The sequence below is a fragment of the Chroicocephalus ridibundus genome, chromosome 11 (assembly GCF_963924245.1).
Source record: "Chroicocephalus ridibundus chromosome 11, bChrRid1.1, whole genome shotgun sequence".
Classification (NCBI taxonomy): Eukaryota; Metazoa; Chordata; class Aves; order Charadriiformes; family Laridae; genus Chroicocephalus; species Chroicocephalus ridibundus.
The window spans coordinates 2,419,708-2,443,131 of record NC_086294.1 but is presented as its reverse complement, the minus strand read 5'-3'; the positions used below and the strand labels follow the sequence as shown (position 1 = coordinate 2,443,131).

The window sequence follows — 23,424 nt, the reverse complement described above, 5'->3', positions numbered from 1 at the left end:
CCGTTCATTGACTTGAGCCAAAATAGAAAAAAACCTTGTCAATTCTTGCTGATTTCTTTTCAAATTGAAAATTTTCCTCTGATGGCAACCCTGTCTTCTAACCATCTCTATGTCCACAGGCAAAGGGCGGAAGCTTTTCCTGCTCGGTCAAGGAATTCTGTCTATTCTGTAAGTCTGTGCAACAACATGCTCTACACATCGTCAGAGCCCTCACTCTAGTGGTCTACAACCAACCTGTGCCTAATGATGAATGATGATACTGGGTAAGACAAGCCTTCATTTGGGGAGATCAAACAGGTAAGACAAGTCATATTGTAAGACTTGTTAAGGCCACTTATCTTGCCTGCGCTGATCTGGCATCACCAATTCTACTGGCATGGGACCCCGGTATGGATGAGCTGAGGAAGGCTTTCTTTTACCCTGTCCTCAAATCCTGGGGGAGCTGTCAAGTCCTTGGGCCAGACCTTGCAGATCGTGACTCAAGAAAAATTTTCCTGAACATTAAAGAATGTTTCTGAGCTCTCTTCTCTGGGCTAAGAGACATCCTGATAGCCCTTAATAAGCTGTGATCTACTTGAAATCCTTAGAAAAAAAAAACCCAAGCTCCTCCAGGCACTTCCAGGGCCTTGAATCACAATACCCCAAAAGGTCTTGCCCAGCCTGAATAATAACGAAGGGCTCTTCAAACATCTGAAATACTGATTTTGCTTTCTGCTGGGCTTGAGTGCTTTTGATGAAGAAGCAGAAAGATTAACAGATTAGTGTAAGAGGAACATCAGACATCACATTAGCAAGACATTTAGAGTGCGATCTCAGTCCGGAGCTCAGACAAGAAGTTCCCCCCCCAGCAGGGACGGGATATCTGTCAGAGTCTTCCTGGCAGCAGCTTTGCAGCTGCTCAAGAGCATCGGGGAGTTTGGAGCATGTGAAAACCAGGCCATGTGGGAGCTAAATAGCTCCAGGCTTTCAGGTTGCTCAGGCCTTTAGAGAAGTCTTGGAGGAGCAGAATCAGGGCACTCTGCTCCGACAGCTTCGCTAAGGAGCAGGATCAGTTCCAAGGGAGACGTGGTGATTTGTTGCCCTCCCAAATTGATGGCTCTAATGACAGCTTTGATGAAACCTGCCAAGACTGGTGGCTGCCCAGCCATGCCCTGTTTAGACAGCAGATCAGGAGGGGGTTATTTTGCAAGTGAAGAGGTGCTCAGAAGGATGTTTACCTCCCGGTGCAGGGGCATCTTTAGGGATCTTTGGGCAGGATCCACAGGGCATGGCTGTGAAAGCCAAAATGGCTGTAAATGGTGAGATAACACACAAGCTTTCTCCTGCCCTCCTAGCAGGTCACAAACCTACTCTCCCACACACTCTTTCCTGTGAGCATCTGAAGGACTGAGGCAGTAAACAGCTCACACCATGGGAACACATCAATGCAAAACAACTAGGAGATATTTTTAAGGGATGTTAGGGAGTTGTTTTCTTTGTCTGATCTCCTTTTCCTCTTGTGCTCTCAACCACAGGGTTGAGTCCGGAACCCCACTAGGAAAAGAAACCGCTGTTACTGGTGGGATACGGAAAGCAGGTCCTCAAGGGTGCGGATTGAGACCTGCAGAAAAGTCCAGAAAGTCAGAGAGAAAACAACGTCAATGGGGACCTACTTGAGGGAGACTGAGTGGGTCTGAGTCACGGGTGACTCTGGGTCCCAGAGGTGAAACCAAGACTGAGATTCATCCAGGTTGGACAGATGGATGCTGCAGCTAATATCAGAGGTGACAAGAAGAGGGGGATGGGACCATGATGCCAGAGGTGGCCTATGCCCCTGCAGCCGTGCTCCTCCTCACCCATGTTCAATCCTCCTCCGCCTTAGCCGAGCAGACTGTGTGCTTCCTGGGGCACTGAAGGAGCAAGGGACTGTGGGAAGAGTCCCTTTTGGAATAATCTCCATTGACCATCTTGGTTTCTCCCAAGAGCAGAGCTTGGGTTGTGCAACTGCATCTTGCAGGGCAGTATGTAGGAGCACAGCTCTCCCGTGGACCTGGGCTGTGCCCAGGGTTTCATGGGCTCTCACACGACAGGTATGTGTGGCGATGGAGGGCGGAGGGGGAGGAAGGTGCTTTGGGCTTGGCACAGGGCTCAGCTCTAGGGGCAGCTTTCAAAAAAACATGCCGGCAAGAGAGAGATTTGGCAAGGTACCACAGGGGCTGAGTGTCCAAGACCCCATGAAGGGGACTTCCTGCTCTTTGCAACTCACCCCAGCACAGCTCCACATGAGTAAGCCCATGCCCAGCTGCGCGGCTCTTGCACACGATTGACACCAGGGGTCCGGGGTGGACATTAGCTCTGGGGACTCAGACACACAGCATCCACCTCTTCACTGCTGCCCCGCGCCCTCCTGGGGCTGCCCTTCCCACCAGGAGCTGACACAGTTCCCAGGCACAGAGCCACTCCGTGCTCCTTCACTCCACGCATCCTTTAGCCTTTGCTCTCCCCCGCAACACCCCACCCCATCCTGCCCTACATCACGCACCCTCTCATTACCCCAGCCTCCTCTCCGCCCCGTCCCAGAACATCCCAGCTCTGGAGCACCCCACCCTCCACCCCCTTCAGCTGCATCCCACCCTTCATCCTTCATCCATAGCTGCTCTCTGGGCAGAGGGACCACAAAGTGCCCGGAGAACACTCCCCGTTGCGGCACCGCATTTTGCCCCAGGACTTGGGTGACTGTTTAAGGAGGCTGCAGGGCTGGGCCCCACTCCAGGCTGGTCTGAGCACAGGGAACAGCACTGCAGCTGAGAGCCCGGCCGAGCGGGCAGAGCAGTGCTGGGAATATCAATCAGCACGGCTTGGACCGGGCGGCTGCCCACACAGCCAGCGCTTTCATCGCACAGAGGATGCACAGCTCGGCTGTTGGAGCCAGCCGAGGATTCAGTCCTGCGCTGAGGAGGGCTCAGCATCCCTCTGTACCTGGGCCAGCAGACAGCCGGTCAGGAGAAACTGATGGGGAGGGGAAAGTGACAGGGAAGGGGGAGGTCACTGCCTGCGCAGAGCAGTGGTAGAGACCAGGGGAGAGGGATGGAGAGGAGGAGGTACAATTATGAAAGAAAAGAGGGTAGGATGGGGGGAAAAAAAGGAGAAGTCCCCCTGACCCGAGCTAGGGAAGCCCATGTTCACCACAGACCAACACTGGCTCCAAGGACATCAGGCAGGGGAGAGCCTGAGGGTCTGAGAGGTGAGAAGAAGAGGAGGGCAGGGAGGAATGAACAGCATCTGGCTCAGCAGGGTGGGAAGAGGGGAGCTGGCCAGAGCTGCGAGCCATGCAGGCGGCACAGCCTGACGTGAGGATCCCCAAGCAGGTAGCACAGGCTGGGCGAGCCTTCAAGGGAGCAAAAGACGAGATCCCAAGGGCTGGTGGGGCCAGGGACTGTCAGGCAGGAGAGACCTGACACTCTCCTTGATGAAATAAGAGCCACTGCCTCCTTGCAGACATGCTGCTTACGGAGGAGTCACCTGCCCAAGGCTGCACGCTACGAACACCCCGCTGCCACCTCCCGCCACGCACAGGCTGAGTACACCCCACTGCCACTGCTCCACACAGCACGGCTTGCGTAAAGCCCTGTGCCACCTCTCCCTGTGGTACTGGCTGGGGACACCCTGTGCCTCCTGCCGCAGCACGCACCCCTCTGCCACCTCGTCGGGGGACGAGGGTTGTACCCCTCCCTGTGCCACCTCCTCCCAGAGGAGGTGCCCCCCCCTGCATCACCTACCCCTGCCACACAGCCTGCACAAATCCCTCCATCACCCCCTGCCACGGAGACTCCCGTGCCACCCTTCCATGCGGTGCAGGCTGTGAGCACCCCGCTGCCACCTCCCACACACGGAGCACCCCGCTGCCACCTCCCCCTGCAGCAGAGCCTGCGCCCACCCATGCCCTCTCTGGCTGCACAGCCCAGGCTGTACCACGGTGTTGCTCTTCTCCCTTGGCTGAAGCTCTTCGTTTTGAGCCCCCACGGGGCTCTCCCAGTGCAGCCCTCCCCACCATAAACCCAAGTCACCCAGCACAGACATGCCAGGAGCCACCGCACAATCCCACCTGGCTCGTGGGGCTTGCAGCGTCCTCACCAATTCCCCAGAAGCCAGCACAGCGTACACCCCACTCCTCGCCCTCCCCTTGTCCTCCCCCAGCTCCCACCAGCACCCCATTGATGCTCACAAGCCGCTGGGCATTCCCAGTTGTTTTATAAAGCCCAGACAGTCTTCCCAGCACAGCTGGGGCTCAGCCCCCGGGACCTCATTGCCACGCTCCCGCATTCGGTCTCTGCATGCCAGAGCGAACTCGGAACCAAGCGCAACCAATCCCCGGAGCAGGATCTGATTTGCAGTGCCTGGGAACTGCTCCCAGCACAGTGTCTTCCTGAAAGTGGGGAAAAACAGGGCAGGTCCCCCATGAACCCTCAGCTCCATCTGCAGCTCGTTTCTGGATCCGTTTATCAGCTCATTCCACGTGAACGACCTTGAGAAAACCCACTGACCCAGGACAGTAGGAGACTTTCCCAGACATCTGCCAACACCTAAACCTGCAATTTATGGAGACTCTAAGCTAAATTCTAAAACAAGACAATTTCATTCTGTCCATTACAGTTACAAAATTAGTCTTCACCCCCCCCACAGAGAGTAATTAATACTGTGCCGTGCTCCTGAGCCTGCAGGCAGGTACAGGCGCCTCTGCTGAGCTCGCAGTAGCTCGCTGAAGTTAACACCACTCCAGCCAGCTTCTCAGATGGTAGGGGGCTGTAAGGACCTGGGGCAGACTGGGGTTTGTGCAGCTGGGAAAGGAGGTAGCATACACCACCCCCCCGCCCCCGGGTATAAAAAAGCCCCAAAGGGTGGAGCTTGGGAGACAGGTAAAAGAAAAAAGAGAGACGTTCCCCACGCCAGCATCTGAGAGGTTGCGTTCTCACCCCAGGTTCATCAAAGAGCTGCCGAGGACAAGGAAAGAAGAGAAACCTCTCTCAGAAAGTTCCCAAAGGGAAGCAGATGGTGAGGCTGAGCCAAGACCCCAGACTGCCCTGCCCAGCCCTGCAGGGACTAGTTATTTAAGTGGTTGCTGGTGTCTCCTTTCTTCCTCTGCAGCCATCGCATCTCCCCGCAGGTCCCAGCACTGCCTGCCTAGGAGGCCCAGACACTTCCTGGACGGTTCAAGATAAAACCTTATGCTGTTAGCAAAACAAACTAGGAAGCTGTGAGAGCCAAGGCTGGCACAGGGCTGAAACCACCGAAGCCAGAACCACTGGTTTCCCCAGATGATCTAATCTCTCCCAGCGCCAGGGCTCCTCTTCTGCGGCAGCCTGGTGTGGCCGGTTGGAGTCCCCAGGGAAGAGGTGAAGCTGGTGTGACGGGCGCAGGGATGTCTGCCCCAGTTTGAAAGAAAAACCGTGAGAAAGATGAAGGGGTGGGCGGGGAGGGGGTCCCTGGGATGTGATGCTTGGCTGGAGGGATGGGAGTGTAGGATGGCCCCATCCAGGGCCTGGGGAAGGGGTGCTGTGCAGCTCCTGACTACCAGGACCCATCCTCTCTCCAACCCGCTGGAGGCAAGAGCCTGAGGAAACCCCACGGCATCAGCATCGCCCCCAACCTGCCCGCCAGGTGGGGTAGAGCCATCTTTATGGGTCGCGTGGCCGCCTGTCTCCACCGCCCTCCCGCAGCCCCACTGCCGCCAGCAAGCCTGCCTGGGAGGACCTCTCCTTTGCTGCAAGGGTGCCCATCGCATCCCGGGGTGGGGGGAGCACCTTGCTTCGGGTGCTTCCCCCTGGCGCTGCTGACGCACCCAGGCTCCATCTGCAACCGTGTGCGTCCTCATTCCAGCACTGCGGCGGGCGAGAGGCAGGCGTCTTCCAGCCCTCGCCAGCAGGATTTGGGTCATGCTAGCCAGGTACCGCGTGGCAGGGATCTGCTCCTCCCTGTGCTGGCTTTGGGACATGGCTGGGTATCAGAAGGATATGGGGATGAACCAGGAGAAGCTATGCAGGGGGACGTTAGGGTGGAAGAAAGCTGGTCTGTGGCACAGATGTACATGTGTGTGTATGTACATGCATGTGCTGTGGACCATGTGCTGGAGGAAGCTGTCTCCTTAGAGGGCCAAACAGTGACTGGAGATGGGAGATGTCAATCTGGGGAGGCAGCGGGGGGCTATACCATGAGGTCTCTGGACTTGCCACGCTGGGGCACGGTGGAGGACTTGTGGAGCCTGGGTGGTCCGGTGACTGAGGACATGGAAAATATGCCTGGGAAATTGCTGGGAGCAAGAGTATCTTCAGGGGGCAGCAGGGAAAATAAGGCACAACTGGTCAAAAATAGAAAACTTTATTGAAGTCAAATCCAACAGGGCAGCTGAGCTCAGCCCCACGGCAGGAGCCCAGCCTGCCGCTTACTGGGGTACAAAGAAGGGAGCAGGGGTCTCCATAGGGCACAGAGGGTACAGCACGGTGGGGGAGTGGGTGGTCCTCACCCACGGGGCCCCAGGAAGGAGGCAAAGCCACAGGCACTCGTCCCCCCTCTCCTTCCCTAGCTATTTAAGGATAGACCCGACAGGCGCCAAAGCAGAAATGTGATGCAAGTTAACTGGCCAGATAGCCTGAGGAAAGAGGGTCCTGCAAGCTCCGGGCTCATCCCACGACCTCCTGGGACAGCTCCAAGCTCCAGTGCACACCAGCGAGCAGCCCTTCCCAGTCCACAGCCAAGACCTACCTCCACCCTGCCCCGCACACAGCAGAAACCCCTGGTTAGACCAAGAGCAGTGACCCGACCGCAGCACGCAGCAGAGACCCGCAGTGCCCCGTTCATCCAGCCCTGAGCACGAGACCCAGCCCCCGTCCCAGCACACAGCCGGACCCATGCCACCCAGAGGGAGCACCCTGGCCACCGGGATCCGCTCTCCTCCTCCGCAATGGCTGCAGCACGGCTCCCACAGAGCCGTAGCTCCGGGCCCTGATGCTCACACTAAGGGAAGCCCGGTTTTCACCGCGCTGGCTATGGCAGAGGGCCCAAGCCTGGGGGAAGCCTGAGCCTAAGCCTGGGAAAAAGGCAGAGCTTTGCTCCTCCACCCAGCCCCACCTGCCCGGGCAGCCACAGCGGGTGCAAAACTCCCTTTTTGGGTGGCTTTGAGCAGGGATGGTGAAAGGTTCAGCCGCACTAGCAGAGCCGGGCTGGCAATAGCAAGGCTAGAGCCTTCCTCACTGCTCCCCAGACAGGGGCAGGGCTAGAAAACGGCTGCCCAGAGCTGTGGCAGGAGTAGGACCAGTCTCCCCTCCCCACCAGTCAGCCCAAGCAGAGGGATGGATGGGAGGGTGGACATCATTGCCCTCTTCCCTGCTCTTAGAGCCAGTCCCCAAAGGGGACCAAGGCTGGTGGGATTCCCTCCCCAGAGCTCCACATGCAGAGGCACATGCACGCAGCGCCCTTCGCATTACCGTCACCCAAGCAGCGCCACCAGGACCCAGCCCCGGGTGCTCTGACAAGGGCTCCGACAGTCTTTGGCCTCCCCTCCACCGCCACCACCCCCATTCCCTCCCCACCCCATGACCAGGCTTCGTGGCTCGGCTCCGGGGTAGTCCTCCGCCAGCCCCCCAGGGCCACGCATGCAGGGCTGGGGGCCAGTCCATGCTCACTCCCACACCTCTGTCCAGATGGCTCCCCGGTGCAGGGGGGGGGCCGCTGCCGGCCTCAGGATGAGCTCTCCTACCTGCTTGTTGGTGTATTTCTGGGGATTGGTGCGGTAGCTGTAGTCCGAGTACTGCTCGGAGCCCGTCGAGTTGTTGTCCCCGGTGCCAACAAAGGTGTTGGTGGCCGGCAGGTCCTGCACCACTTGGTGCTTCTTGGAGGCAGAGGGCGACTGAGGCTGCAGCTGGATGGAGGGCAGTGGCGAGTTGGAGCGGTAGTGACGACCCAGGTCTGGGCTGCCCGGCGGGTAGTTGAGGGGCAGGTGGATGCGGGGGCTGTCACTGACAGAGTCATTCATGAGGTTGAACTTGAGCGATTTCTGCAGCCCCGTCTCCTCCTCATCCTCTGTGGGCTTGGGTGGCTTTGGGGACTTGCTCTTCTTCACCTTGCTCTTGCTCTTACCACTCTTGCTGGCCTGCTTGGGTGCATACAGGTCTTTGGTCTCCTTCTTGCCTGCCTGGTAGCCACTTTTGGCCTCCCGCTGCCGGCAGTAGCGCACCAGGACGACCAGCACGATGACCAGAGTGACAGCCACAATGCCAGCGATGACTCCAAAGAGGATGTTGCTTCGCTGCTTGCTACGCTCGTATTCAGGGTCTCCGGCGATGTCTATGTCGAGTGGTGTGTCCAGGCTGTGCCCCACCAGCGTGTCCAGCAGTGTGCGGTTGGCCAGCGTCTCGTTGACATAGAAGTGCACCAGCGCCGTGCCGTGCCGTGAGGGCTTGCCCTTGTCATTGACGCGCACTACCAAGCGGTGCAGGCCATGGTGCTTGCGCAGGATTTCCTTCTCCAGGGTGATGTCTCCACTGTGCGGGGAGATCTGGAAGAGCTCGAAGGGGTTGCCTCCTGTGATGCTGTAGGTCAGCTCTGCGTTGACACCAGAGTCAATGTCCTCCGCCTTGACCTTGCTCACCTGCTGGCCAGGGCTGGTGTGGGGCAGGATGTGTTTGTAGGTGGCATTGGAGGGTGAAGTGATGAAGGGGGCATTATCATTCTCATCCAAGACATTGATGGTCACCCCAACATAGGCAGACCTGGGAGGATCCCCGCCATCCACCGCCTTGAGTCGGAAAGTGTACGTGCTCTGCTGCTCCCGGTCAAAAGAGATGCTGGAGAGGATGGTGCCAGTACCATTCTGGATGACAAAATCTCCGTTGTCTTGCTCCACCGACAGCTGGATGCGGGCGTTTTCTCCTTTGTCAGCATCGATCACCGTCACCATGCCCACAGGGCTGAGGGGTGGCATGTTCTCCATCACTGAGAAGTTGTAGCCGCTCAGCATGAACTTGGGGTCGTTGTCATTCCTGTCCATGACGTTGATGGCCACAGATGCTGTGCCCTTGAGGCTGGGGCTGCCCTTGTCTGCTGCCACCACCAAGAACTCATAGCGCTCCCGTTGCTCTCGGTCCAACACTGCCTTCACCCGGATCTCCCCAGAGTCGGGGTCAATGGTGAAGGAGCCCTTGGAAGAGGGGTCCGTCACCAGGGAGTAAACCAGCTTGGCATTGGAGCCACTGTCAGCATCGGTGGCACTCACCTCCATCACCAGGTCATCAGGCTCGTTGTTTTCGGGGAATGCCACCTCAGTGAAACTCTGGCTGAAGACAGGCGCGTTGTCATTCACATCCATCACCTGCACCTTCAAAGAGTTGGTGCTGGAGAGGGGTGGGTTCCCCGAGTCCACCGCCACAATCTCAATGGTGTACTCCTTCACTGACTCGTAGTCTAGTGGTGTGGTGGTCTGTAGGAAGTATTTCTTCTTGCTGTCACTCCCCGTTTCACTAGCCTGACGCAGCTGGAACGGGACGTCACCAGCCACCACGCAGGTCACCACAGCATTTTCACCCTCATCTCGGTCGGACACCTGCACCAGAGCCACTGCTGTCTCTACTGGCACGTCCTCCGAGATGTTCGCCATGCCGTCCTGATGAGTGACAAGCCCAATGCCCCGGATCTCTATGGAGGGCGCGTTGTCATTCATGTCCTTGATGGTGACCACGACCTGGGTGCGGGCGCTCTTGGGGTTGGCCCCCTTGTCCTTGGCCATGACGGAGAACTTGAGGATGTTGACGTCCTCACGGTCAATGGGCCCCTGCACGGTGATGAGCCCCGTGGTGCGGTCCAGGCGCAGCAGCCGGCGCACCATGTCCGATGCTTGGTGGAAGGAGTAGTCGATTTCGGCGTTGGCACCCTGGTCTGAGTCGTTGGCTTTCACCTATGGGATAGAGGGAGAAACAGTGAGCAGGAGGGCAAGGTGTGAGCCCCTCTGCAAACCACATCACTGCCTGCCGCGGCCTTCTCTGGGGAAGGGGGGAAAAACCAGGATTTCCTCTTTTGGGGCCAAGGACTATGGGGCAAAGAGCCTGGGACCGGCAGAGCAGCTGGGAGTGGCCCTCCGGCAGGGAGGCTTTTCCTTGCTCTTCCAGCGAAACCGGCTGGGCCGGTCAGCCACGCTCCCCTCCTGGCCAGCTGCAGCACGCAGGGAATCCTCCAGGAACCCTTGCCAAGCTTTGCCGCCACAACCCAGGCAGCAGCGTGGAGGGACTGCTCTGGCTGCACCCACTCCTCAAAACCCTCCCCAAAGAGGGGCTCGATCAACTACTGGCTGAGGTGAGGATGAGGAGGAGGGAAGGGATGATGTGCGGAGCCGCAGCAGCTCCATTCTGGCATTCAGGGATGCAGCCAAGCGGGGACCGAGGCTGCCTAAGCTCTGCACAGCATCAGCCATCCCTGCCCGCCCGCCAGGAGCTCTGCATTCGCATAAACCTGCCTCTATGCCTATTATTTGCTTTCTAAAGAAGATGAGGTTTGTCTAACATTTGCCTCCCTAATCGGCTCTCCAAGCTGCCTCTTCTCTGCACCATTTGCTGCTCCGCCGTTATCTTGCTCAGCAGATTTGGATGGAGAACGAAAGTTGTTAAATGTAAATTCCACCTTTTACCTCCACTCACAAAAAAAGCGGAAGTCATTTTCCCCCTGAAAGATAAAAGCTGAGCAATGGCAGCAGCGGCGGCATCTCAGCCCATTCTCCTCCTGGCCGTGCGGCTCCCTTATCTGCTTCCAACTTCCATTCTCTTAACAGTGAAAAATGAATTCTTAAAAAATTCACATCAGAATTAGCAAGCAGATGAGAGCTGGCCGCGCTCCGCTTATTAAGATGGCAGCTGCAGATAAACAGATGTCGGCTACTATCATCTCAATGCCCCCTCCAAGCCAAATCCACCGAGATCCATCCCCTCGGGCTCCCTTGGCCAGTTTGCGCCACTGCCAGAGATGGAGCAGAGCTGCTGGACTCCGCAGACAGCAAAGCACCCCCAGGGTCGTGGGCAGCACCCCCCGGATGGGCAGCAGGGATGCTGCCTGCCCCCCACCTCCTGCGAGAGACGGAGTTTCCATGGAGTGGCCAAGGGAATGCAACTTATGAAAGGGTCTATGTATTGTCTGCGGGCAGCATTGAGGCCGGTCTGGCATGAAGTCAGGCTCCCCGTGGACCTCGGGTCCCAGCCCTCCCTGTAACCCAGCGCCAGGCTCCCGCACACCCGCCAGCGCTGCTGCTGCCCCACAGTCACGTCCCACAGCCCCCGCTACTGCTGCACCTTCCTGCCCATCCTTTCCAACCTCATTTTAGTGGATGTGGCGTCCTAGGGACCTGCCCACCCGGTGGCCCTGGGTGACACTATGGGCTCCTATGGCTTGCTTCTAGACTCTCTCCTCCCCTGAAGCGCTGTGGCAGCAAGCAACCATATAAATGCTTCCCGAGCTGTCCCTGCTCCAGCCAGGCAGGAAAGAAGCCCCTGCACTCACCTGGAGGACAGAGTGTCCCACGGGGCTGTTTTCGGAGAGCTCGGCCTCGTACAGAGCCTTCTCAAACTTGGGTGCGTTGTCGTTCATGTCCAGGATGGTGATGCGAAGCAGGGCGCTGCTCGCTCGTGGCGGGTTGCCTCCATCCTGCACCTTGATGGTCAGGTCATAGGAGTCCCACTGCTCCCGGTCCAGGTTCCCCATGACAATCAGCTGCGGCTGCTTCTCATCCTGATCCTCTGCCACCTGCAGCCCAAAGAGCTCCTGGGCCTCAGGACCAGCCATCAGCTCGTAGGAGGCAACACCGTTGGGGCCTGAGTCCCGGTCCATGGCCAGGGGGATAGGGAAGAGCGTCCCGATGTTGGTGTTTTCAGGGATGGACAGAGTGAGAACAGGTGAGGCAAAGTTGGGGGTGTTGTCATTGATATCGAGCACCTCTATCTGCCCCTCGAGCAGACGTGGGCTGCTGTTCAAGATCAGGTCAGTGATGGACACTTCAAACTCCAGGTAGCAGGGGTCTCCGGGCAGGAGGTGCTGGCAGTCACGCAAGCTCTCCCGGTCAATGGAGGTCTCTGTGGTGTAAATGTCCCCAGTCTTGCCATCCACGCGTAGGTATGGGGCCCCCACTTCCAGCTTGTAGAGATGTCCCACATCTGGGAAGCCGTAGTCGGAAGCCAGGCTCCCTATGAGGGTGTTGGGGGGTTGCTCCTCCTGTACTTTGTAGACCACACGCGTCCCAGAGACCAGGGCAGGGAGCTGGAAGAGGAGCCACAGGCCCAGGCAGGGTGCCAGGGGGTTCATCCTGCACTGTAGGGGAGCTGGAAGGAGACACAGACACCGGAGGTTAGGCAGCTCCAGGCCCTGGGGACTGCTCCGCCCCAGCCCGCTTCCCCGGCGTATCCTTTCGGGTGCATCCCCTGTGCCATGCAGGACTGCGTGAGGTGCCAAAGCAGCCCCCACAAAGGGAAGGGACTTCAAGGGCTCGCCTGGCAGAGCTGGCCCCAGCCCTGGTCTCCTGGCAGCCTCCGCAAGCGAGTGCCCGGGAGGACCGGTCCCGGCTTGCAAAGTTCCTGCAACGCCCTGCTGGAATGAGCCACCCAGTCATTGAAACCTCAGCCCTGGCTTCCTGTCACTTGCAGGAAGCTACTCCTGCCACTGTCCACCCTCTTTGTCACCACGCAAACTGTAATTAGACCCAACGAGGCACACTAACAGGGTGGACGGCACACAGCCTGCTGCCAGCAACCCGATGGGAGCCGGCCAGGCTCCGAGACAGCTTCTCACCACAGAAACACAGGAGCATTGTGTGCCACGCACTACGGGGGCACTGCCTGCCACGCACGGCGGGGACACAGCGGCACTGCATGTGTCTGCCAGCCCTGCAGAAACAGGAGCACCAAAAGGAGGGCAGGGGCTCTGCCTGCTTTGCCGGGATGCGGGGTTGCCACCCATCCAGTGCTGCAGGGACATGGCGCACTGCAGGGATGCAGGGCTGCCTCCCATCCAGCGCTGCAGGGACACGGGGCACCGCAGGGACGCAGGGATGCCACCCGTCAGGCACTGCAGGGACATGGGGCACTGCAGGGCTGCAACCCATCCAGCACTGCAGGGACACAGGGCACTGAAGGGATGCAGGGCTGTCACCCAGCAGGCACTGCAGGGACATGGGGCACGGCAGGGACGCAGGGCTGCTGCCCATCCAGCACTGCAGGGACACGGGGCAGTGCCAGGATACAGAGCTACCTGCCATCCATCACTGCAGGGATTCAGGGCTCTGCCTGCAGTGCAGGAATACAGCCCATCCATCACTGCGGGGACCCAGGGCTCTGCCACAGCAGGGACAGAGCAGCACTGCCCTCCCTGCACTGCCAACACAGCAGCGCTGCCAGCCTCGCACTGCGAGATGCGAAGGCACCACCCATCCGGCACTGCAGGGATGCAGGAGCCCCGAGCATCATCCGTCCTGCACTGCACGCAGGGCACTGCCATCCACCTGTGCCCCTCGCAGAAAGAGGGGTGCTGCCCAGCCCTGTATTGGGGGAACGCAGACTCACTGCCCACCCTGCATGGCAGCGCAGATGTACCCCGCCGGGCAGAGCCCCCGCCTCCCCAAGGAGCAGCTGCACTGCACAGCCCCGGCACACTGCGATGGGAGGCACAGCATCTCCCCTCTGCTGCACAGTCACTAGGCAACCCCACACCCTGCGCCAGCAAATACTGTTCCCTTCCCTCACTGCAGACGCACTGTTCCTTCCCGCTGCCTCCCACTCCAGGCTGGGACACTGCACGCACGCAGTGGGTGCCCACCCAGTGCCAGCGTCCACCCCACCCGCTGCAGAGGCAGTGCCAGCAGCACTGCCCCCCTGCATTGCAGAGACACACACTGCACACGCTGCACCGCAGGCACCCGGCCACTGGAAACCTCCTCCCAGTATGCACACACTGCAGAGGCAGTGCCAGGCGCATCGCCAGCCCCATTGAGACCATCCCCTTCTGCTCCCTGTCACCAAGACCCTGCCTGGTGCTGTGCTTGGCCACCAGATTTCCCGTCACCCACTTCCCGTTCTGGGAACACACCTTATTTCTCCGGCGGCCAGGCGCACCCACGCAGCTTCTGCCGAGCCGTGAGGGTGAAGGGGAACAGCCCAGGTCACTGGCACTCAGGAAGCCCAGTGGCTGGATGCCCTAAAATTACCAGGCAGAAGCATCTGCCATGGCCCCACAGCAGCAGCAGCCCTCTCTTGCCAACACCATCGTTCCCTCTCTCCGTACTCTGCACCCAGCCTGTGGGATGGGAGAGGGCTCCAGCACCATCTGTGGTGCCACATAGCAAATGCCTAATTCCTGGTTATCCCAGCATTGTACAGATCCTCAACAAGTGGAGCATCCTGCACTGTCCACCCTTGGTACTTCCCACAAGCCAGCAGCTCCCAGTCCCACCACCCCTCCCGCTTCTCCATGGCCAATTGCCTCATTGGTGGCATGGAGAGAAGAGCTCTCCCTCCGCAGGTGAAAATACATCTCTGTGCCTGGAGATGGAACTATGGTCCTGAAGCCTGGCTTGACTCTGCTTCCTTGTCCCGCAAGCAGCCTTCATGCGGAGAAGAGGTATTTCCACCTTGCCGAGGACATGCGTAACTGTCCAAACCGGCGCTGTGTGCAGATACCTCTGAGCTGTACGTCCCCAGGAGGAAGGGAAGAAACAAACAAGACTTATTCCATCCCACCAACGCATCTCTGCATCAATACAGGCAAAACACAGCCAGGCGTGAACACGCACACGCGTGTGTCCGCATATCCATCTGTGCACCGTGTACGTGCACCTGCCCAGAGCACGACTGTGCGTCTGTAGGAAGAAGCGTACGTGTGCACGCATGTCCCTTAGCAGGGCAAGCAGGCATGCCACACGTGTGGGCACTGCGAGGAGCACATCCCTGCCTGTGCCAAGACAGGCACCAGGACATAACTTTGCCTCCCTGCCCCAAGCGCACGTGTGTGTGCACCCAGCAACGCGTGTACATGCGCTGGTGGGGGGGAATGCGCGCATGCCCCTGTCGCCACTGGCTGTGCATGTGCATGATGTCACCCCCTGCGTGTGCCGGGACACGCGTGTGTCTGCCCGCCGTGGGCGAGTGCGCTCACACTGGACCCCCCCCGGCCCCGACACACATCCACCTGCTTTCACGGGGTGCCCGAACCCGCACTGAGCTTCGTCACCCTGTTGCCCTGCGGTCCCTTTGGAAATGGACAGGGAGCAGGGGGAGCCCCGGGAAGGTGCTCCCAGAGGATGCCCCAGACGGGAGAGGCACCCATGCCCGCCGCCCGTCTGTTTGCACAAGGCTGTTTGCACTGGGCTGGGCCATGACTGCCAATGACGTAGCGCCGTCCTGACTAAGCCTTGATGTGAGGTGGAAGATGGCAGGTAAAGGTGAAAGTCCCAATGCGGGGCAATGACTCGCATGGCCCTGACTGAGCCGGGAGGGAGCTGGAAACGCCAGGAGCCCTGTGCCAGCCTGGAGGAGGAAGGGAGTCACCCAAGGGTGCCCAGCACCCATGCGTTCTGCTCCGATAAAGGGGCTGGAGCCTGAACCCAAGCCCCATTCCCACAGGTGAAGGAAACCTCCAAAGGAGGGAGGCTGGAGGAAGAGAGGGGCTGGGAAGCCGAGCGGGACCATCGCCCCATAAGGGATTGCCGGCGGGCACGAGGGGCCCCGAGTTCACGGGGGTGAGGAATCCTGCTTGGCGCCTAGGGGTGCGAATGACACAGCGCAGACGTGAGAGCCCAGAGCTGGGTGTGAGGAGGAGGAGGAGGAGGAGGATAAGGAGGAGGAGGAGGCGGCGGCGGCGGAAGCCTCCACCACTGGGGAAAAGCACGTCTGTGCAGGAGACAGAGGCTTCCCAGGGGCCAGTCCAAGGCATCAGGGCTATTTTCCCATGGGATCTAAGGATCATCCCACACTTTCTTCTCCGGTGCCAGGCACCTTTTTCCGACCTGCTGGCAGAGCACAGAGCGCTTAAAAATAAAAACCCCTCCCAAAACAACTATTCCTCCACACACACAATTCTCCCTACGGGGAGAGTGTGAGAGAGACTGAACCACATGAGAGAGGCGTTAGTCACGCTGCTTAATGCATGACTGGGAAGCTCTTGGAGGACAGTGGCATGCAAAATCCTACAGAATCTAGCCACCCCCACCCCCCAAAAAAAACCCCAACACCCAAATGAGAGAGGTTATAAAGCGCCGCGAATTTAAGCAACTGCTTGAACAAGCCTTTGCTCCCTGTGATTCCCACAGCCCCTTGGCCCCGTTCCACGGAAGGCAGCACCGCTCCGGGAATGGGCACCAAAGTCCACCCTCTTATTGCTCCCAACGGCTGATTGCGTGGCTTGGAGCCATGCTTACAAGTCTATCCAAACCCTGCACTGAGCACACAAGTACTAATCCCCCCCCCCCGCCAGACGCCTCCCCCAAGCTCTGCTCTGACGCTGGGAGCTGGAGCAACATCCCAGCAAGCAGCAAATGCTAATCACAGCTCCACTCCGCGCAAGGGGCTGAGATCAAGGACCATATTGTCCAAAAAACGGCCACTGATGTTCAGTCCGGCATCAAAGGCACGGATGGGGCTGAATCCTGGGCATTTTATGGCATGTCCCACAGTTTCCTTTGGCTCTGGCTGCCACTGTGGCTGTGTGGCATTTATCGAGCCTGGGCCCAAACTCCCCGAGCCAGAGCACCCGACAAGGAGGAACCCCACTCGCTTGTGAAGAGCTTTACCCGCAAAATCATCCTCTAGGAGCTACATGGTGATGAGAAGAGGGTGAAGCCTGGGGCCCTCCCTTCTTCTCCACATCCTTTCCAACTCCGGCAGCCAGTGAGGCAGAGACCTGTCAGAGCCTCCCCAGGGCGGCAGCCCCCATCCTCCCACCACGGGGGTCCCCCACAGCCCCTCTGGGATCCTGCAGGCTCCTGTCCCGCCCCTTGCCACTATCCCGCTCGCCATCCCGGCCTGGAGGAAGGTAAAAATGCCACGGGCCTGAAACACCCAGCCAGGGCCGCAGGGAGCCGGCAGCAGCGAGAGCGGCTCTTCTCCAGGACCGCAGCCCGGAGGGGCCGGGGGGGAGCTTGGGGAGGGGGAATAAGGGACCCCCTACCTTGCAGGGTGCCGGGGAGAGCCGCGGCTCCCGGCCCCAACCCGCCCCCGCCGGCTGGGAGGGAGGATGGAGGCCGGGCTCCGCTGCCCGGGCTGAGGCTCCGGCAGCACCCGGCAGCGCCGGCTTCGGCCACCGGAGCTCCCCGGCGAGCCCCGGGGGGATGGACGAGGAGCCTGCCGCCTCCTCGCACACACACACAGACACAGACACACACACTGCACACACACACACACACACACAGGCACCCACGCACCCACCCGCGGAAAACAGACGGGAGCCGCTCTCCCGGCACCGGCTTCACACTCGCGTCCAGGCAGGGAAAGGGGCATTTTCTGAGACACAGGCACGCACCCTCCGCTGACACACGCACACACACCCCCTCTGTAACACACGCCGACACACACTCCCGGCACACACACGCAACCGGCACCTCGACACGCACGCCGCTCCTGTAACCCACAGCCCGCTGGCACACGCAGGGACAACCCCCGCCACGGACACGCAGGGGTGTTACACCTGCCAGACCCCCTTCACTCCGCTCCTCTCACGCACACACGCACACAAACGCACACAAACACACGCACACAGCCCGGCTCCGAGCCCCCAGCGCTCGCCCCGGCTCCCGGCTCACCCGCAACTTCCCCCGCTCCCACGCACCAGCGCACCCGGAGCCGCGCTCCCACCCCGGCTGCGCACACCCAGGGCTGGATGGGGGGACGGGCACCCCCCCACCGCCACCCCACCCCCGACGGCGAAAAATCAAAAAAAACACCCTCACCCCAACACAGCCGCGCACCCACGGCCACCCCCCGCCATCCACCGCCAAAGCACGCAGCCCACCGCCACCCCCCGCCGCCCACCCTGCCCCGCTCCGTTCCGCACAACAAGTGGCAGCGCCGGGCGGGACCGGTAACCGGCAACCGCCGCTGCCCGCGGAGCTCCGCGCCTCGCGGAGAAGAGCGGAGCTCGGCGGGGATGCTCGCCAGCGCCGCTCCCCGCCGCCGCCCGGCCCCGCGCTCCCGCACAGCGGCGGGTTCCCACCCGGGGCATCCCGCACCGCTCCGCAGCTCTCCGCGGCCGCGGGGCGGGGGCTCCCGGCCCTGCCGCAGCTCTTACTTGGATGCGGACGGCGTTGCGCTCCGTGCCGGCCCCTTGCGCGCTGATCCAGCGGCGTCTGCATCGCCTCCTCCCCGCCGGGACCGGGCTCCCCCCACCCCACCCCCCCGGCTCCTCTGGATCGTTATCCACGGATGAAAAGCAAATTTAAAAAAAAAAAAAAATTAAAAAAGAAAAAGATAAAATAAAAAAGGGGGGGAGGGCAAAAATGAAAAGTCCCGTGGGAACCGCCCCCCCCCTCCCCCGGGCCGGGGCTGCGGCTCCTCCGGCGGAGCGGCGGCGGCAGGGCTGGCGGCAGCCCCGGTGGGCAGCTCCGTCCGTGCCCGCCTCCGTCCCTCGGTGTGTGTGAGGATGTGCAAGGGAAGCGCAGCGCAGGCACGGCCCCTTCCCACCCCCCCCCCGCTTTTTCCCCGCTGCCTCCGCCTCTCGCCGCCACCACGGGGAGGTGGAGCTCCGGCTCCTTATCAGATCCCCAGCCCCAGCCGGGACGAACGGGCACCGGTAACCGGGCAGAGCCGCCCGCCCGGCTCCGGGCTGCGGGCACCGCGCTAAGCCCCATAGCGGTGGAGGGGGGGGGGGGCTGTCCCCGCAGCCCCCCGGGACCCCCTCACTCCAGGGACCCTTTTGCTCAAGTGTGGGACGGGTCTCCCCTTTTGCTCCCCTCCCAATGCTCTTATTCATTCATTCATTCGTTCATTCATTCATTTCTTTTTACACCTGGTAAAAAGAAATTTCTTCACGCCCCCCCAGCCCCTGCATGCGGAAAGGGGGCCCGCCCGGCAGCGCACCCCGCTGCGCTAAGGTAAGCACCCCTCCACGTGAGTGAGCCCACCGGGGGGTTCAGATCCCCCCACATCCAAGGAGGGCTCCTGGCAGGCTGCAAGCAATGGCTCTGGCAGCCCTGCCTGGGTGAGGTGTTGGGGACAGGAAAAGCAACTGTCACCTCCTGCCACACCTGGGTGAATCATGCTTTTATTGCAGGGTGTCAGGAGACAGAGAGCACCTATGAGCTCCCAAAAGCACCTGCAAGCTCCTGGCTTGCCCTTGCCGTGCTGTCACAAGCTCCGCCACCTCAGCTGGGTCCTCACTTGCCCCGTGGGACCTCGGATGGGCAAGCGCAAGTCCCAGGGGGACTGGGGACAGCGTGTTCCAGGGGTGTCCCTTCCCTCGGTGCCTTCACTAGCCCCTGTGTTCCTGCCAGGAGACCAGTGCTCCCTGCCAGCGGGCTGGATCTGCAGCCTGGCCTCGCCAAAGGCCTCAAACGCTCCCAGCTGGAGACGATGGGGTGGCTGTCAGCACCCCGTGAGGGGCCGGGCACCCCACAGGGGCCGCAGGACCCCTCCCCAAGCAGCACCCTCCTTCTCGGTGGGTTGCAGTGCGGATTTCTCGCCAGGATGCTGGAAAGTCCTTTCTGCTTCGCCGCCGCAGCGTGAGGATGGGAGCGTTGCTTCCCGCTGAGCTACGCCAACCTGTTGCGCAGCTCCCTTCGCCGCACACATGCTCGGCTCGGCTGACATGACTGCACCATCTAGAGGCTGCGCTGGCCTGCTCGGAGCAGCCCTGGCTCCAGCTCACCCCAAATCCCCCCGCTTTTCCCCCACAAGAAAGGAGCTTAGCCCCTGGCAGGGCTTCCTCCTGCTGGGCAGGAGAAAGGGGCTGGAGAGTCGTCCCCTCTGGGTGGAAAACCCTGCCCTCCTCCGAGGATTTCCTGAAGCGGAGCCATCTCTCCTGCTACAGAGGCGTCAGCTTCTCTGTGGCTGTGTGTTGGTTGGTTGTTTGGTTTGTTTTTTTTCTGGGTGTCAATTCTCATGAAGCCAGTTTAGCAGAAGATGCGAAGCGAGAATCTGGGGAAGGTCAAAACCCACTGTGGAAGGGCAGGGAAAGGAGCTGTGGGGTTTTGTCAGGGTTTACCCTGCTGATATAGCGTGAGCTGGGGATCTGGACAGAGAGAGTGGAATGAAACTCTCTGGGGACAAGATGAGATTTAATTTATCAGTCACTGGCAGCCCTCCTTGGAGGGCTGGAGAGCTGTAGCAAAGGGGAGAGCTGAGGAAGTGACCCTGCGGGTCCAAGGCCGGCTGTGGAGCGGTGAAGGCAAACTTAAGAGATCGCAGGAGACCAAAGGTTTCCATTTCGCAAGAGGCACAGGTAGTCGATAGACAGGCTGCGCAGGGAGCCGCCGGGGAAGTTGTCCGTGCAGGCACTTTACTGGATGCCACCTATTTGCTGGGGACCAGTGCCTGCCATCTGCAGCCTCTGCTCAGGCGTGTTTCTTAGAGATGGGTCCAGACTCTAAGATTGTGATGGGAAAAAGTGTCCCAGCCTCAGGACCCACCTCTTTCCAGCCCAAGGGAGCTGCCGGGCAGGAGTAATTAGTCTGTCTCTACCTTCTTCCTCCGCCCGCTGCCTCTGAAAGTGGCCAGGCTCCTCCCCGAGCGCTCCTTGCCCTCTGACAGCAAGGAAAAGCCCGATGCTGGCTTTGTCGCTCCCTGCCCTCCCTTTGCTTGGGCGTTATAATGTGAGTCACCGGTCCTCACCTTGCCTTCATCATTTCCCAAAAAACAAAGCCAGTCTAAGCTACGGGAAATGATCAAACTGCTGCTTTGGCCACTGAGTTATTTCATGAGACCTTCCGGGTCCTTCCCACCCACCTGCCCCAGTGCTGGCAGTGCCACCATCCCTGGAGATGCTGCTGGAGGCGCTGGCTGGCCCGGTGAAGCGGGTACCCGGTGCTGGGATGCTCCGGCGTCACACAGAGACAGCTGCTTCGTGGTGCCGGTGGGGCCCTGTCAAAAGAACAAAGCCTGCGAGGGAAGAGCATCCAGCTAAATCTCTGGGAAAGCGAGAAGAAAGGGAAACACGGAGAGCAAATGAACCTTACAAGAGAATAAATACCCCCTCCCCAACACACACACGCAGCAACCTGGCTGCCGTCTGCTGCAAGGAGTTCAAAGGCTCTTCTGTTCTCTCTCTCATCAGCTCTGGGCTCCGCAGGAGAAGCAGCAGCGCGGATTTGGGCAGCAAATGCTAATAACACAGATGTTCTGACAATTTGCTTGTTTCTACAATTAAAAACAAAAAGATCCTCAAAACCCAAATGCAAGGAAATGAGCACATTAAAGAACTTCTCCTCCGTGTGCCTACCGCTTAATGAAGGGCTGCAGGTTTGCCGTGGCGGGGGGGGGAAGGGGCTGGATCCGGAGCCCAATCCAGAGCGGGATGCTGCGGGAGAGTCACAGCCCTCGGACCGCACCGTGCCGGTGAGCGCAAGCTGGGAGACGCGCTGGCCACGGGCCGCAGGCAGCCGAGTCCCATGCCGGCATCCATGGAGGGGCCGGAAGGCTCGGATGGTCGCTGTCTGCCTGGCCTGTGGGATGCTTGCTGCCGAATTATTGGGAGATTGTTTTTATTACTGTTTTAACTCTTTTTTTAACCTTGTTTTTCTCTCGGCTGCACTTTCACTCACTCATTAATTTTGGTATTTTTCTCACGGTATATAACCCCTGTCACGGCTGCCATGGCAACAGGAGGGAATGTGCTCAGCGCTAAAATATCCTCTCAAAAATAACAAAAATAAGACAACAGAGGCAGCTTCTGTGGGCTGCTGCAAATGCAGATCTGGCCCGGCTTTGTGCTGACGGAGGATGAAAGATCCTGCAAGCCGGGGAAGCCCCTGAGCTCTAGTCCTCCCACAGTGCTCAGCCCAACCTCCCATCTCGGGGCCACACGAGCTCCACCATTGCCATGCTGGAAACTCCTCCTGGGATGGACCCCTGAGGCTGAGGACCACAGACCTCATCGTCCAGCCTCCAAAACTCATCCCTGGGGACCAGTTTCCCCAAAATACCACTGCAAAAGAGGAGGACACATGGATATGAGCTAGGAGAAGAGGGTGAAGGTACTGCTCATGGGGGTTTGCTGGTCTCTGGTGGGTTCTCGGTCCACATGTGGATCCGTGGGTGGAGAAACAAATGGTGATGTGACGTCCCTGAAATCAGGAGCTGCAGCCAGTGTGGTAACACGGATGGTGGGGGTTCTTACACAAACCTGTTGTCCTTTTCTGACAGGATTACCGGTCTGGTTGAGAAAGGCAATTGTGTTGATATAGTACACTCGGATCTCTCCGAGGCATTTGACTTACTTCCACCTGACATTTTGATTAAAACTTGCATTATAAGGAATTAACAGGGCACATATTAGATGGATTAAAAATGCTTCCCTGGCAGATCTCAGAGGTAGTTGCTAATGGGTAGATATCGGTAAGTAGCGCTATTTCTACCTACCTCCCCCCGGGGAACCCTGCTTCGTCCACCGCTATTAAACATTTTTATCAATGATGTAGATGAAGATACGAAATCTTTGCTGGTAAAGCTTGAAAATGACACCGAGAGCGATGAGATAGAAAGGAAGGAGGACGGTTTCATGCAGAATCAGCTGGTTAAATGGTCAGGGTGCATTTGAATACAGATAAACGCAGGAATATATCTGGAAATGAAGCTTGCATGTTAAGCCTGCAGGCTAGATCTGGGAAAGCAATGACTCTAGGCATGCCTATACAGGGTGGAGATATCAACACTGGCTTTTAACCAACAACCAAAGGAGCTCATTTGAAGCCCTCCCAGGAGCATCTGCCTCATCCAGCGATGCAGATTTGTCCCTGCAAGAGGAATTAGGGATCAGGGGGAACAAATACCCCAAAATGAACTTGGTGCGCCCTGTTGCGGGTGTCTGGAAGGGGAGAGCTGGTGAATGGCTCGCTGCTGGAGCACTGCACCTGGCACCCACACTTGGGGGGAAGGCAGGGAAATACCAGAGAGCTTGAAGGAGCACCACAGACCCAACCACAATGTGGAAAGGCCTAATGAAGTGATGCTCGTTAAATAGTATGTTGTCAGGTGATCAGAGGACCCGGCCCGTGTCCTCCCACGTGGAAAAGGTAGTGGGGAACTGTTAAATCCCACAGAAAGGTGTAACAAGAGCAGGGCTGGAGTTGAAGAGAGGCAAATTCAGCCTTGAATTGAAAGCCAGTGTCCCACTGGTGAAAGCATTTGAAGGTTGGAAGAGCTTTTCTCAGGGAGATGATGGGCTCGCAGCATTGCTCAAGCTTTTGTAAAGAGATTAGATCTCTTTTTTAAAAAGAAACCA

The 23,424-nt window shown here is 59.1% G+C and overlaps 1 protein-coding gene across 2 annotated transcripts in view; it reads right to left on the bottom strand.

The window, feature by feature from the left end:
- PCDH1 (protocadherin 1) overlaps positions 1–18,609 on the bottom strand; it is a 55,932-nt gene extending 37,323 nt beyond the window's left edge. For both annotated transcript variants that reach the window (XM_063348971.1, XM_063348972.1), the window contains exons 1-3: positions 18,280–18,609; positions 11,515–12,329; positions 7,733–9,925 (exon numbers count right to left, since the gene is read on the bottom strand). In XM_063348971.1, coding sequence (XP_063205041.1) covers positions 7,733–9,925; positions 11,515–12,329; positions 18,280–18,343 — 3,072 coding nt within the window. In that variant the 5' untranslated portion in view covers positions 18,344–18,609. The remainder of the gene's footprint in view (positions 1–7,732; positions 9,926–11,514; positions 12,330–18,279) is intronic.
- Between the last annotated feature and the right edge of the window lie 4,815 nt (positions 18,610–23,424).